We start from the raw sequence: 14895 nt of genomic DNA on the forward strand, positions 1-14895 counted from the left end.
ACCTCAAAATAAAATAATAATAACAAAGAGCCAGGGAAGTGGCTCAGTGGAATAAGTGCTTCCCTGGCAAGTGCAAGGGCCTGAGTTCAATCCCCGCCCCCCCCCGCCCCCGTCAAAAAACGAAAAAACAAAGAGCTGCTTATCTTAGCAATAATGTACCCCTATGTTTCTTTCATCAGTACTGCATCAGTACAGCTCTCTTACTGAAAGAGAGCTCATTTTAAATTAAAAATATTGTAAGTTGAAAATGAAAAAACATTGAACCTGCTCATCACCCTAGGTTAACATAGAACACTGTACAGTATGGCTTGCTTCTCCTTGTTATCACTGTGGCTTGCTGCTCTGCCCACCTCCTCAGAAAGTATGCTACACCCAAAAAAAGATCAAAACTCTAAGTGTGATTTTTAATGAATGTATACCAATTTCACACTATGGAGAAATTTTTTAAAAACCACAAGTCAAGCCATTGCATAATTCAGGGACCATCTGTAGACAGTGTGAAAAATTCTTATATTCTCATCATTCACATTTACCAGTGTTAGCATTTTATAGCAGTGGCTTTTCCTCTCTAAATAATCTTATTTTAGTGTATGTTTCCTAAAAACAAGGATTTTCACTTACACAATTATAGTGCAACTGTTAAATGTAAATTAAATTAGTATATTATTTTGTAATCTTTTGATGTAATTCAGACTTCCCTATTGTCACATTAGTATAAAACAAATTCTCCTCCAGGATTCAAATGATGATCAAATGTTCAATTTGCTTGTCATCTTTCTTTAATTTCCTCTTCTTTGAAACTGGCTTTTTGCTTTTCTTAGTTTTTGAAGAGTAAAGCAGAATATTTTATACAATGTCTCTCAATTTGACTTTGATGTTTTCTCATGGTTAGTTTCATGTTATCTTCTTGGCCAGAATTGTATAAGAATTCTGATGTTCTATTCTTTTCAGTGTATCATAGATTTAGTTTAATAAGCCTGAATTCTACTATCTCAAGGAATGTTTTCTATGTTACTTATTCTCTCTTTTAAATTGACTATGAATTTGTTTTTAAAGAAATGCTAGTATTTGGGACCGGGGAGATAGCTCAGTAGAATAAGTGCTTGCCTGGCAAGTTCAGGGTCCTGAGTTTGATCCCTGGTTCCACCAAAAAAAAAAAAAAAAAAAAAAAAAAATGCTAGTATTAAAAAATAAATAAATAAAAATAAAAAAGGGCTGGCCAAACAGCTCAGCAGACTAAAGTGCCTGCTTAGGCAGAGTGTAGTGGCTGGGCTGGATCCCCTGCGGTGTGCCCTGCCAGCGATTGAGACTGGGTGTGGTGGCATGTGCCTGTAATCCCAGCACTTGGGAGGCTGAAATCAGGAGAATCACTACAAGTCTGATCTACATAGTGAGACCCTGTAGACACTACACAAAATACATTTTTTTAAAATGCTAGTTTTAAGAGCATTTATAAGTTTTAAAGTTAAAATATATCAAAAAAATTACTTCTTATACCGTATTGAGTAGTTTACAAAAAGTCCAAGTGTGTAATGAACTCCTTCCCTTCTGTTAAATTTATTGGTATATGTTTATTACATATAATAATTACATTAATCTTGGGGAATTGATAACATATACATACTAAATTTTTTTCTTCCCTCCCCTGTCTCTGTACCCTCAGATCCCCTCCCTGTCTCCACAAAGTCTGACTCCCTACTACTATCATGTCTTTTTTGTCTGTTTGCTTTTAATAAGAGAAACCATGAAATATTTAACTTTCTGTATTTTATTTCATCAGCATTATGGTCTCATGGTACAATTTCCCTTTATCCAGAAAATATATAGCTATTTGTGAGTGTTGCTGCTATAAACATGGGAATGTAGGTAGCACTGTACTGTGATGTCTGTAGCTCTTTCAGGAAGATAGCCAGAAAAGGTACAGCTGGATAAAATGGAATTTCTATTTTTAGTTTTTTCAGGAATCTCTATTCTGATTTCTATAGTGGTTGTACTAGTTTACATTCCCACCAACATGTAGAAGAGTTCCTTTTCTCTTACAACTTTGACATTGTTGTTTTTTGATTCTTTATGAGCCTGTTCTTTCTTAAGATGAATTTTAGTGTTTTAGTTTGAATTTCTCTAATAACCAAAGATGCTGAACATTTTTTGTGTGTTGATCATTTGAACTTTTAAAAAATGTTTACTTCAGTTGCCCATTTTTTTGATAGTCTCTTTTATTTAGAAGGGATCTAATTTTTTTTGAATTTTTTATATATTCTGGATATTAATCTGCTATTCCAGGGGTATCTGACAAAATGATTTTCTATTCTTTAAGTTTGTTTTTTTTTTTTTTACTCTGTGGGTTGTTTAATTTGGTATAATTCCATTTGTTGATTTTTAGTATTGTAATTGAGGTTCTATTCAGAATGCTTTACCTATGCCTATCTGTTCAAGGGTTTTACCTATTTTTATTTTCCAGCAAATTTAATGGTTGTTTTAATATCTATGTCTTTGTGACAAACCTACTTCTAGTATTGCACTAAATAAGGCAAAGATGAAAGCAATCCTTCTAAACCAGGCAAGGCCACCATGTCCACTCTCACAATTTCTGCTTAGTACACTACTTGAAGCTTTAACCAGGACAATTAGAAAAGAGAAAGATGCAAATTGGATTAATAGAAAATGAAGAAGTCAAACTACCCTTATTCACATGTAACATGATCCACCACACAGAAAACCCAAAACACTTAACCAGAAGAGTCTTAGAACTATTTAAATAAATTCAAAGTAGCAGAATACAGAATCTATACACAAGAATCAGTATTGTTCATATACAATAACAAAACCCATTCAGAAAGAAATCAAGAGAACAATCCCATTCACAATAGCTATAAAAACAGTAACTAAGGCCTATCTAACAAAAACCATAATGCTCTGAAAAATAAGAGATAGAAGAGGACATTAGAAAATGGGACAGGGGCTGGGGAGATGGTTCAGTGGAATAAGCGCTTTCCTGGCAAGAGGCAGGGCCTGAGTTCAATTTCTGGTTCTGCAAAAAAAAAAAAAGAAAGAAAATGGGACAATATCCCATCTTCCTAGATAGGCAGAGCCAATATTATAAAAATGGCCATATTACCAAAAATTATGTACATAATTATTTACTTTATATATTATATGTAATATATATAATACAGTTGATTTAATTTAATTAATTAATTAATTTATTTATTTATTTCTTGCGGAACACGGGATTGAACTCAGGCCCTTGCACTTGCCAGGGAAGTGCTTATTCCACTAGACCATCTTCCTGGCCTGATATAGTTAGTTTTAACCTAGAAATGTTTTAGCTTTTTATATGCTTTACTAGTCTCTGCTTAACAGAATATAAGTAATAAGTTCTGGAATTATCTGCATATTCCCAATGTCAATATATTAGATGTATTTTAATAACTTATTTAATTCAATTATATGTTTATATATTTATTTAATACAATTCACCAGCATTCTTCACAGAACTAGGAAAAATGCTCTTAAAGTTTATGTGGAGTTAGAAGAGATCCATAATAGCTAAAGTGATCCTGAGCAGGAGTAAAGGAAGAACCATGACATTCCCGGATATAAAGTTATGCTTCAGAGTCACAGTGATAAAAAACAGCATGGTGCTGGCACCAAAAGTGACATCTGAATCAATGGAATAGAACCGAGGATGTAGAAACAACCCCAGGCACTTTTAATCTCTGATTTTTGACAAAGACTGTAAACTTATACTTAGAAAAAGAGAGCCTTTTTAAAGAATGGTACTGGGAAAACTGATTATACAAGTATAGGAGAATGAATCAGGACTCATATCTCAGACCTCACACTAGGTCAGATCAAAAGGTATCAAAGACCTACTTGTTGAAGTGGAATACTCCTCTGCAATTCTGATTAAGCTTGTTCTTCCTGCACAGGTACAAGAATTCTCTGAGTGCTTGTACCTGGCTAGTTAAATAACCTGGTCTTGTAAATTTTGGAAAAACAACTGGTGTGTGCTAAATAGTTCTCTCCTATTAAGACACCAATACACCATAATTTTGAAATATGCTCATATTAATTAAATTTTCATACCTCCCCTTAATTTTAGAATGCTTAATAATATTTGTGCTATTCAAAATAACTTGATGTGCACTTTTCTTATACTGTACTTGGTAGCACTAAGGAAATCTTAGTTTTAAAGGAATCATTTCCGTTTTAAACACAAAAAAGCTTTGACAATCTGCTCTTTGGTTAATTTGCTCTGTTTACATTTTCTTCCCTTATCTAGCCAATCAAAAACCCCCCAACAGGGAAGAAATATGTTAGATGCCCCTGTAATTGTCTCCTCATTTGTAAAGACACATCTCGGCGAATAGGATGTCCGAGACCCAACTGGTAAGAGCTAAAGATTCGTTCATTTGTTCATTCAACAAATTATTTATTAAAGGCTCATCACATGTCATGCTTTGCTGTAGATCTTTGTCTTCAAAATGATTACAGCATCTAGATGAGGGTTATTTTGTTTTTAAAGTATGATGTACTTAGAATTTGAAGGTCAGAGGTGACTCAGGGAGCTTATTTTTTAGAACGAGTTTGTTTGATACACTGAATTTTAACCCAGAAATATTTTAGTTATCTTTATGTTTCTTATAAGTTATACTAGTCTCCAGTGAATGTAGTATAAGTAATAAGTCTGGAATTATTTGTCTATGTCCAGTGCCATTATGGATGTGCTTCAGTACAAATCTATAAGCACTGTGGTATATCTAACTGCGGTTTCCTTCAGTGATTTGTCTGGCTTTTTGATGAATATCTGAATTTTGAGAGTACTGTCTGACGATAGATTGGAGTAATAAAGGAATGGTAGCTCGTATTCCATTTCTGATGAAATGGGCATAGAGGAATGCCGGCTGCTTATAGGAACTGTATTGTAACTTGGCACTTTGGTACTTTCATGGCATACTCATTTTTTGTTAATATAGAAATTTTATACTTTCTGTCAGACTCAACTTGCCTTCCTAGGTAGGGAATAAGAACAGTTTCTAACTTGAATTTATAAAACTTGGATATGGCAGCTAAATGGTTCCCAAGATTACTGACTAGGACCCATGCAGTGATATATGGTCTCTGTTCCAATATAATTTTTTTTTTCCTTTGAAGGACTTGCTGTTACTACATTTTGTGACTTGAATCCACAACCTGATGCTTAATTTATAAAAAATGACATATTTTAATTGAAATATTCATTTTTTCATACACTGCAGGTTTTACCCTCAGTCCATTTGTGGGATAATGAAATTGCTTCCCTTTTCTTTCCACAGTAGACGCATAATTAACCTTGGTCCGGTAATGCTTATTTCTGAAGAACAACCAGCTCAACCTGCATTGCCAGTCCAACCAGAAGGTACAAGGGTTGTGTGTGGGCACTGTGGCAACACATTCCTGGTAAGTAACTGGACATTTATCATAGAATATCATGAATTTCTTGTAGGGTGTTAGATGTGCTTTTAGTGGTTTCACCACTGCTAATGTCATAAGTTTGTGTGAGTGAAGTTAACCACAAGTTTAAAATAGAGCCTTACTTAGTAAGGTTAAAGTAATCAGAGGTACAACTGGGACATGTAGCATCTTTTGTGACAAAACATGCTCTGATTGGTCTGGTTGCAAGTAGATGCCTCTTTGAGTAAACCAATGAAAAACTATGCTCTCTCTACATTTAGCTATCTGGTATCTTGACATGATGAAAAAATGAATCTTTTCACCCACTCAGTAGAATACAAAGTGTACAATCTTATGAAGTAGCCCTATTTCATGGCTTTTAGATTTAAGAATATCTATTACCAAAATGTATCAAAATTTTCTCATTTTTAAAAGTTATTCTTGGAGTATAGGAAATTAACTGTGGTATCTACAGTTAAATAAGTCATTAGCTAAAAGTAAGGTAAGTAATTTAATATTAGAAAGAGCTATTAAAGTTGTTGCTTCATTACTTTTAATTTCTAGTGCAATTTGATTTTTAAAAAGTTAATTTCAAAGTGATTTACCCTGTCAGGAAGGGTAGAACAGATTTTCTTTTGTTGTTCTACCTTAATAGTAGACAAAAGCTTTTGTTTATAACTTCAGTAGTACAGGACCTTCTAGAGTGTCAACATGAGACTCCATCAACAAAACCTGATATAACTGAGGAATGAGTGAGCTAAGAAAGCATAGATGCTTTGTTTTCTTTTTCATTACTTTTATTAAAGTAATTCATATGGATAACTCCCAACGTCAGATCAGACTATAGAATTCTCGCCTAGCTGACTCCCAGTTATCCCCCACTTTCAACTCTATCAGCTGCTCTGCTATTTACTTCCATATATTCTATTTGTTTATTCTTTTTATTTTTGATTAAGCAATTTAGACATTATCCACTAACTTTAAAATGCAAGTTCGGGGGCTGGGGAGATAGCTCAGTAGAATAAGCACTTGCCTGGCAAGTGAAGGGTCCTAGTTCAATCCCCAGTAGTGCAAAATAAATAAAAATAAAATAAAATGCAAGTTGGAGATTTAGCACTCATCCTACCCTCCCATTCATATTCCTTTCCCTATTTCCATACTCCCAGTAAAGTTATATAACATATAATATAATTACTCATTTGATTAAGTATATTGTGTTCACAGGTGATCCCAGTAATAGTGTACATTTTTTCTCCTATGGATTTTAACATTTTCATAGATATATAGTCGTTCCTTTCCTTAGGATTTCATTTTCCATGTTTTAGTCATTATTTCTCCCTATGCTCCTACGGACTACAAAGTTCTAGTCAGTGTAATCAAACATATTAGATAATCTGTTATTCAAGCTTCCTGCTACACAGCAGTCATCCTGAAACTTCCCTTCACCACTGTCCTGAAAAATTCCTTTGTCCCTTTCCTGGTCTTGATCCCATGCTATCTTTATAGGTTCTTGGTTTATTTGTTCACTTTGTTGCAGCACAGCCTCTCTGCTTTCTGAGCAAGAAAGAAGGAAATACTTTTGAACCCTTTTATGTCTTAGATGTTGTTGTATTTGCTGTCATGTCACTTTGATTACTCCAGATGTGGACATGTAGCTTGCCACCTCATGGAAAGGGGACCGCTATTCTCACTTCTAATCATCTCTAGATTGTCTATTGCTTTCTTTTTATGTTCTCTTATTGTCCTTTCTCCTCTTTCATGTCCATCAGCATTCCAAAACTTCACGAGGATGTGCCTTAGTGAGGGTCTTTGGAACTCTCTGTGTACGTGCTCAGTGGGCCCTAAGTTGTCACTCCCTTTTATTTGTTTCCTCTTTCTGGAACTCCTTACATTAGACCACCTGAATGGATAATTGAATGTTTTAAAAAACATTTGCTTTTTAATGTTGCCTTTTGGTTTCACCTACTGGGAAAATCTGTCAACTGTATCTTCTAAACTTAATAATTTTTATTCTAGATAATTCTGACTTTTTAATTTTCAAAGACTTGGTTCTTTAATCTTCTCCTTTATACCATTATCATCTTTATGTCATCATTCAGAAAATATTGGTGATATTCTTTCTGAGGTATTCTTCTCTATGCTTGATCTCTATTTTCTCCCCATTTTTCTGTGATGGCAGATTTATTAAAAATCTCATATTTAAGAGCAGGTAACGGATTGGAATCTCTGTATATGCAGATGAGGAGTGGGCTACTTTTTTCCATCTTTTTTCAGTTTCGCTTTTTTTTTTCCCTCTTTTTAGAAGGGCTGTCATATGTTAGTATTCAGAAGGTTTTTGGTTTTTTTGTGTGTGTGGCAAGTTTCTATAGGGAAGCACTCTCTAATCTCTGTGGACAATATGCCTTGAGATAACATTCTAGGAGCCAAGAGAGGTAATAAGAGTGAAGCTCTTACTCATATTCAAGATGTAGACTTTAGTTTCTTGGCTTATAGGATGGCTTTTGATTCTTGCCTTTTGTTGTGACTTGTATTCTTAAGTGTACTGGCTTTCTAGTTTAATTTCTCTCCAGCATAAACCTCCCTTCTTTTGCATGTACTGGGAGGGTCTTTCTGGCTTCGTGGTATTCACAACCAATACTGCTACTATTTCTTTTCCAGTCTTATTGAGATATAATTGACAAGTAGAAATTGTATATATTTAAGGTGTATAATTTGGTGTTTTTATATATATTATATATTGTGAAATGACCCACCACAATCAAGCTAGTTAGTGTATCATTACCATTGTTTGGATGTGTGGGAAGGACACTGAAGATGTGCCTTGTTAGTAAGTGATCCAATATTGTTAACCATTGTTCCCACACAGAGTATTAGATCTCCAGAATTTATTCATCCTGCCTGATAATTTGTAATTTTTGACTAATCTCCCCTCATTTTCTCTCTCCTTCCTCCTGCCTCTGGCAACAATGAACCTACTCTCTGCTTCTGAGTTTGATTAGCTAAATTCTCCATGTAGGTGTGACCATATGGTGTTTATCTTTCTGTATTTGGCTTATTTCATTTAGTATAAAGTCCTGTAGGTTAGCCTGTGTTGTCACAAGTGACAGGATTTCATTTTTTAAAAGACTAAATAATTTTAATCTATACATGTACCACAATTCTTTTTTCTTTCCTGTTTTCCTCATGCCCCTCTCTTCCTCCTCCTTATCATCCTTTTTTGGTGGTACTGGGGATTGAATCCAGGGCCTCACATTAAGCTATATCTCCAGTCTTTTATTTTTTATTTTGAGTAAATTCTCCCTGAGTTGCCCAGGCTGTCCTTAAACTTGGTTTTCTCCTGTTTCAACTTCCCAAATAGCTAGGATTACATGTGCCACTGCACCTCAGCTTATACCATAATTTCTTGATCTAGCCATTTGTTTTAGGGACAATTGTGTTGTTACATAGGAGTGTGTTATTCCTTGCTTTTATCCCCAATGCTAACTCCTCTCTAAAAGCACCTGGTAATCCCAATAGCTGAAGAAATGTGTGACTCTCTTTGTGAAGCAACCTGCTTTCATCAGCATATCTCCCTGTAGACAGCTAAGTTTCTACAGCTCTTTCACTAAGTCAGTTGCTAGATCTTAGACTGCTTTCCACTGTTCATTTGTTGGAAACCATTTCTCATCTGTTTTTCTTTGTCTTTATAGTAATATTAATTTTTTAAAATTTTATTTATTTATTTATTTAGTGTGTGTGTGTGTGTGTGTGTGTGTGTGTGTGTGTCCAGCTCAGCCCACCAGGGGGGTGGTGCTGGCTGGCATGTGGTGCTGGAGGATTGAACCATGGTCCCTGTGCTTTGCTAAGCTTGTTCTAAGTAGGTGCTTTAGACCATTGAGCCATCTCACCAGCCCCTAGTAATATTAATTTTTAAATTCACGTTCTATCGGTTTAGTCAGGCTCAGAGAAGGAAATAGAAATACATGCATTTATTCAGTATACTATGTTTAATCAGAATTTCTAGGATTTTATGCCATAGTAGGATAATATAAATCTACTTCTTTGCATTTGTATTTTATTGATTAAAGCAATGACTACATAAACTAGAAAATATAGTTGGAGGGATAGCCAAAAAAATTCAAAAATCACTTTAATTTAAAGTAGATTGCTAAGTTCAGCAGAAACCAGTAAATACAAAGTGAATTGACTGAACTAAATATGTTAAACATTTGTTATCCTTTTTTATACATGAAAAAATTCTAGTCTGAAAGTAATATCATTTAAAAGTCTTCAAAATAGGTTTCTTTTCAATGTACTCAGGGACTTCTTTTCCACAACTGCCCTCCATTCTGCCTTGTTAGATTTAAATTCCAAATCCTTAGAGTGAATAATTGCAAATAATTCTGTAGCCACATTACAAATGAGCTGGTTACATTTACTTGTACTATGTACTTATATCAGATGCTGGTTTAGTTTCCAAGGAATCAGTGGTTGAATAGGCAGTGCAATCTGTTTTCATGACATTTTCTAATCTAATAGGAGGAGAAAGAAATTAAAAGCAGAATTGCATGAAATGTGTTTAGACTACAGCAGAGGGGATTGTATAGCGTTCTTAGTCCACACACAGGAGCACTGAGCCCAAAAGTGCCCTCCTCTTAGAGTAACGGAAAGCAGTACATGAGTCTTACACTTAATTGAGTACATGTGGCTGCTTGAATAGGGGAAATGCACAGGGAAAAGTGTCAGGGGCCTGGGCTCAGAGTTCGGCTTTGATTATTCAGAAATGTGGTGGTGATGACCAGGAATACAATAAAGAATCTGAGAGAGCATTGGCAATACAGTCAATACAGAAAAGGGAATCAGGAAAAGGGAAAATCGAAAAGTTACAAGGTTTTATCTTTGATTTTTTTTTAGAAGCATCTCACAGTGAATTCTAGAGAATGACTCAAACAAAGAGTTTAAATAAATATGCATGTACAGATTTTTATTATTTTAAAAATCACTTATGCATTTAGATATTTTTATCTCAGAAGTAAATTATAAGCAATATGAAGATACTTCTAAACTTAGCTCTCACTTAGTATTTAGTGCAGGAAAGTGCAGGTATGATATTAATGTGTCCTATTAGTAATTATGATCAAAAACTTTAACTTTTAGAAGGAAAAGATACTTGGATTAAAAATATAATATTTAAAGGTGATTTTTTTTATTTCTGGAAAACAGATTTTGGTGATCAGGGTAATACAGTCGATACCTAAAGTACAGGAAACGCTTTTGGCCATTTTAGATTAATGCGTGCTCAGGGGGGCTGAGAGTGCAGCTCAGTGGCAAAGGACTAGCATGCTTTTGGCCCTGAGTTCAGCTGGAAAAAGAAAGGAAAAGAGGCATCGGTGTCAGAAAGAAAACATTCACTACAAGGTTCTTCAGTCTGATTAGCAGCCTCAATATTGTTATGCTGATCATGATCAGTCTGTGACATCTTTTATAATATATCCTTTGCTCTTTGAACTTCATTTGCAGAGTTCATTTCTTTATTCCCTACTTTATTTCAGCTTTGTAGCAAGTCTTGGATTTACATGGCTCTACAGCAACTGCCACAAATTATAAAGACACATTCAGTTTAATAGGATTGAAAATAAAATATGAAAAAAGCTAAGAGAATAAAAAATAGTACAAGAAATAAAACATGAAATTCTGTATAAGAATATAAGTATGCATAGTATTTAGTCCTGCATGTTGATAAAACTAAGCTGAATTTAGTTCCAAGTTTTTCAGAATCAATGAAGAAGGAAAGTGATCTATTATGAGATATTAATATTTTAACAAAAAAGTCACAAAGAAAAAGTTATTTCTCGAATTCTGAGACCTGCAAGAAAATCTTGCCACAATGAAGATAGAACAGTATAATAAACTATGTTTTCAATAGCATCTTTGTGTTTATAAATAATCTTTTAATATACCAGTGTTATAAGGGTAAAGTTCATTTTGTTAGGAACTCATATTATTCACACTATTCACAGCCTGACTAGAACCATAGACAACCATTTAGAAAAGCTAGATTTGTGTTTTTCAAAATGGTCAATGGCACATTCTTTAATACAATACTTATCAGTGTCCTATAAGTAAAGAATTCTATGATCACTAAGAATTGCTAAAATATAAAGTAAACAGATTTTTATGGAGTAATCTTTAGCACTTTCAGTATCCATTACTGTTAATTTGTGAGATTTTTTTTTTAATGTTGCATGTTCAAGCATTTTTTATCCACTTCAACACACTTCAAAGTGTCATCTATGTCTATTGTATTCATCAAAATATATTCACATAGATTAGTGTTACTACTTTAAACAATAGCTAGTAATGCATCCAAATATTCCATTATTTAAAAGATTTTTTCTCAAAACTTAAAAGGCAAAACAACTTTGAAGGTAAGTAAAATACCCTGGAAATGACCTGAAATGTTCAGAGGTGACCCTAAGTAGGGCATTATATTCATTGTAAAACAAATCTAGGTTGCATCAAAGCGTTGGAGAAGTCATGGGAAAAGTTTCATCAGGGTGTCTCAAACTATAAGGGGAGCAGAGAACTGTCGGAGGGGGAACTGATGTAACCATGAGAAGATTGATAGCTTCTGCTCTGAGCCTCATGACATTTGAACTAAAAGAAATATTTTATCAGATTGGAGTTTTCAGTTGTTTTTCTTTTCAGTCCCTTCTCTTTATTTATTTTACAGTGGATGGAATTAAGGTTCAACACTCTGGCGAAATGCCCACACTGCAAAAAAATGTAAGTTCTCTTTCACTGGAAATAATGTTGAGTAATTGAGAGCAATTTAAAGAGCTCAGAATTGTCCTCTAAGAAGACTTTGACTTTAAGAAATGCGTGAAGTCAGTGTGACTCGATATATTTATGTTATCCAAGACTGAAAATAAGACATCTTTAAAATACTACATTTTGAAATTAAAATAAATGGGCTTGATTGTCAATCTCTAATGAGAAATTGTTTTCTAAGGAAAGCTGATAAAGTCAGTAGACTAGTGAAGATTTTCAAATATCTTAAGAAATAATACTCCATTGCAAATAGTTTAAAATTTGTATTTATAAAACAGATTATCATCTAGGAGAAAATCTAAATTATTTCATAATTAGCTTAAGATTAGCTTTTTTTATCACCTGCTAAACAGGTTGTTACTTTGGTAAAGTATTTGTCAATCTTAAAGACTTAGTCTACTTCTATTTCTAAGTGGTATACTATTTTTTAAAAAAATTGAAAGTAAAAAAGCCTGAGAAGTAACTTTTATTTCAGTCCAGTGATGAGCTATATCCATAGTCATCTGTCTATCTATCTATCTATCTATCTATCTATCTATCTTATCTATCTTGAATAGATAAGAGTCTCACTAAGTTTCTGTGATCCTCCTGCAGCAGCATCCCACAGTACTGGGATGCCAGGTGTCCACCATTACACCCAGCTAAGAGAAGATGTTTTGATTAAAGACTATGGCTTTAATGTGGGAGGTGTTGAAGACTATGTCAATATTCTTGATTTTATAGGAAAAGTTATAGGAATTATGACTACACAAAAGGTATGTAAAACAAAATCAATAAAGGGAAAAGGCAAATGGGGCAAAACTTGAAGGAAACCAGATATATGCCTCCAAATCTCCTCTCCCAGTGGAGACCTCCAGCAAGGAACTGTTAGTGCAATGCAAAATATCTAGCAGGACAGCTTGCTAGAGATAGTGCTCACTTAGAGGCAGTGACATAGGAACCTATTGCCTAGCATGTACCAAAGTTCCAGCCACCCACAAAGTACACAGGTCAGTATAACCACTTTTTATTTTTCTATTCATTTTTTAGTACTAGGGATTGAACCCATAGCCTTTTACACCAAACTATATCGCCAGCTCTCTTTACTTTTTATTTTAGGAGATATGCTGCTGAAGCTAGCACTTTTATTTTTTGACACAGGGTCTTGGCAAAGCACCTATGTTGCCTGAGTTGGGCATCAACTTGTGATTCTCCTGCCTCAGCCTCTTAGAATGCTGGGATTGCAGATGTGCACCCACCTAAGAGGCTGATGCCCAAAATTAGATGCATGCACAGTATCTACTTTGATAATTATTTAATAAATATATTTTATACTTATACATGTGAAGTGTAATAAAAGTAAATCAAGCTAGAATATTTTTCACATTTCAGATTTTCAAACTGAAGATACAAAGGCTGGCCAAATAGCTCAGCAGATTAAAGTGTCTGCAAGCAAGTGCAGGGGCAGGGGCTTCGATCCCCTGACCAGCTGTGCCAGCCCCACCCCCAGGGTGCGCTCCAGTGATTGAGACTGGGTGTGGTGGTGTGTGCCTGTAATCCCAGGTCTTGGGAGGCTGGAAACAAGTGGCTCACTACCGAGTCCTATCTAGTAGTGAGACCCTGAACACCCTGTAGAATCTTCCGTACAAAAATACAGAAAAAAAAAGCTGAAGATACAGAATCATGCTTTATACCCATTTTGAGAGTAAAGAAATCTCAAGAATGATTTCTAAAAGGAAATAATTTTAAAGTATCTGAAAAGTAGAGAATATATAATAAAATATCTCCATTTATCTTTGCTAGTTCTGAATTCAACTAAATATAGCCTTGTGAGAATAGTTTCTTTACAGCCTATTTTTAGCTTGAAAAGAACAGTTTCTTTTTTTAGTTGTGAAATTAATCATCCAAATTCTTAACTTTATTAAATCTGTACCTGGAGACACAAAAATATAGAGAAACATTTTTGAGGGAGATTCTGCCATTCACCCCAACATATGCAATAAATATATAAATGATACATATTTCCATGTATTGATACTTTAATAAAAAGAGCAAAATTAAATTATAAATCTCTTTGCCAAGAATATTAAAATGGAAAAATAAAAGTATAGAAACTAGAAAGCAGAGACTTCTTGGGATTAGCACACTGTGGTGCTAAGTCCAGTGATAGTTCCTTTATGTTCATAAATAATTAGCTGTAATCACTACAGCAGTCGTGGAATTCAGGAAATATTATCCTCTTTTCACAGATAAGGAACTATTAAGAGAAGTTAAGGAATTTGCTAGATAAGTTGTATGGTTAATTATTTTAAAATAATGCTAATGTTTTTGCTGATAACAAAGAAGTATTAAGTGTCCAGAGAGACATTGGATCACAGGAAAGTGTATTAATATAAGGAAGTATTTGTACCAATTAATTAGGCAACAACTTGTTAGAAACTCACATGGAATAAATCAGCTTAAACATCACACAGAGAAGGGTTTGTAGAAGTGGGGTCACATGCTAAGCATGGGAAGATTTGAACTTTCATTACTAGAGGGCAGATGCTGTATCACATGAACACCATAGCTGCTATTTTCTTTTTGAAAGCTTTTGTGTGTGTGTGTTTGAGAGAGAGAGAGAGAGAGAGAGAGAGAGAGAGAGAGAGAGAGAGAGAGAGTATGAGAGAG

General features: G+C 34.4%; 1 protein-coding gene across 2 annotated transcripts in view; it reads left to right on the forward strand.

Moving 5' to 3' along the window:
- The window catches only part of Pip4p2 (phosphatidylinositol-4,5-bisphosphate 4-phosphatase 2), a 57197-nt gene that overhangs the window by 24537 nt on the left and 17765 nt on the right, over window positions 1–14895 (forward strand). For both annotated transcript variants that reach the window (XM_004641318.2, XM_023701358.1), the window contains exons 3-5: window positions 4286–4392; window positions 5319–5442; window positions 12149–12201. In XM_004641318.2, coding sequence (XP_004641375.1) covers window positions 4286–4392; window positions 5319–5442; window positions 12149–12201 — 284 coding nt within the window. The remainder of the gene's footprint in view (window positions 1–4285; window positions 4393–5318; window positions 5443–12148; window positions 12202–14895) is intronic.

Source organism: Octodon degus, unplaced genomic scaffold (assembly GCF_000260255.1).
Source record: "Octodon degus isolate 3935 unplaced genomic scaffold, OctDeg1.0 scaffold00134, whole genome shotgun sequence".
In the NCBI taxonomy this organism is placed as follows: domain Eukaryota; kingdom Metazoa; phylum Chordata; class Mammalia; order Rodentia; family Octodontidae; genus Octodon; species Octodon degus.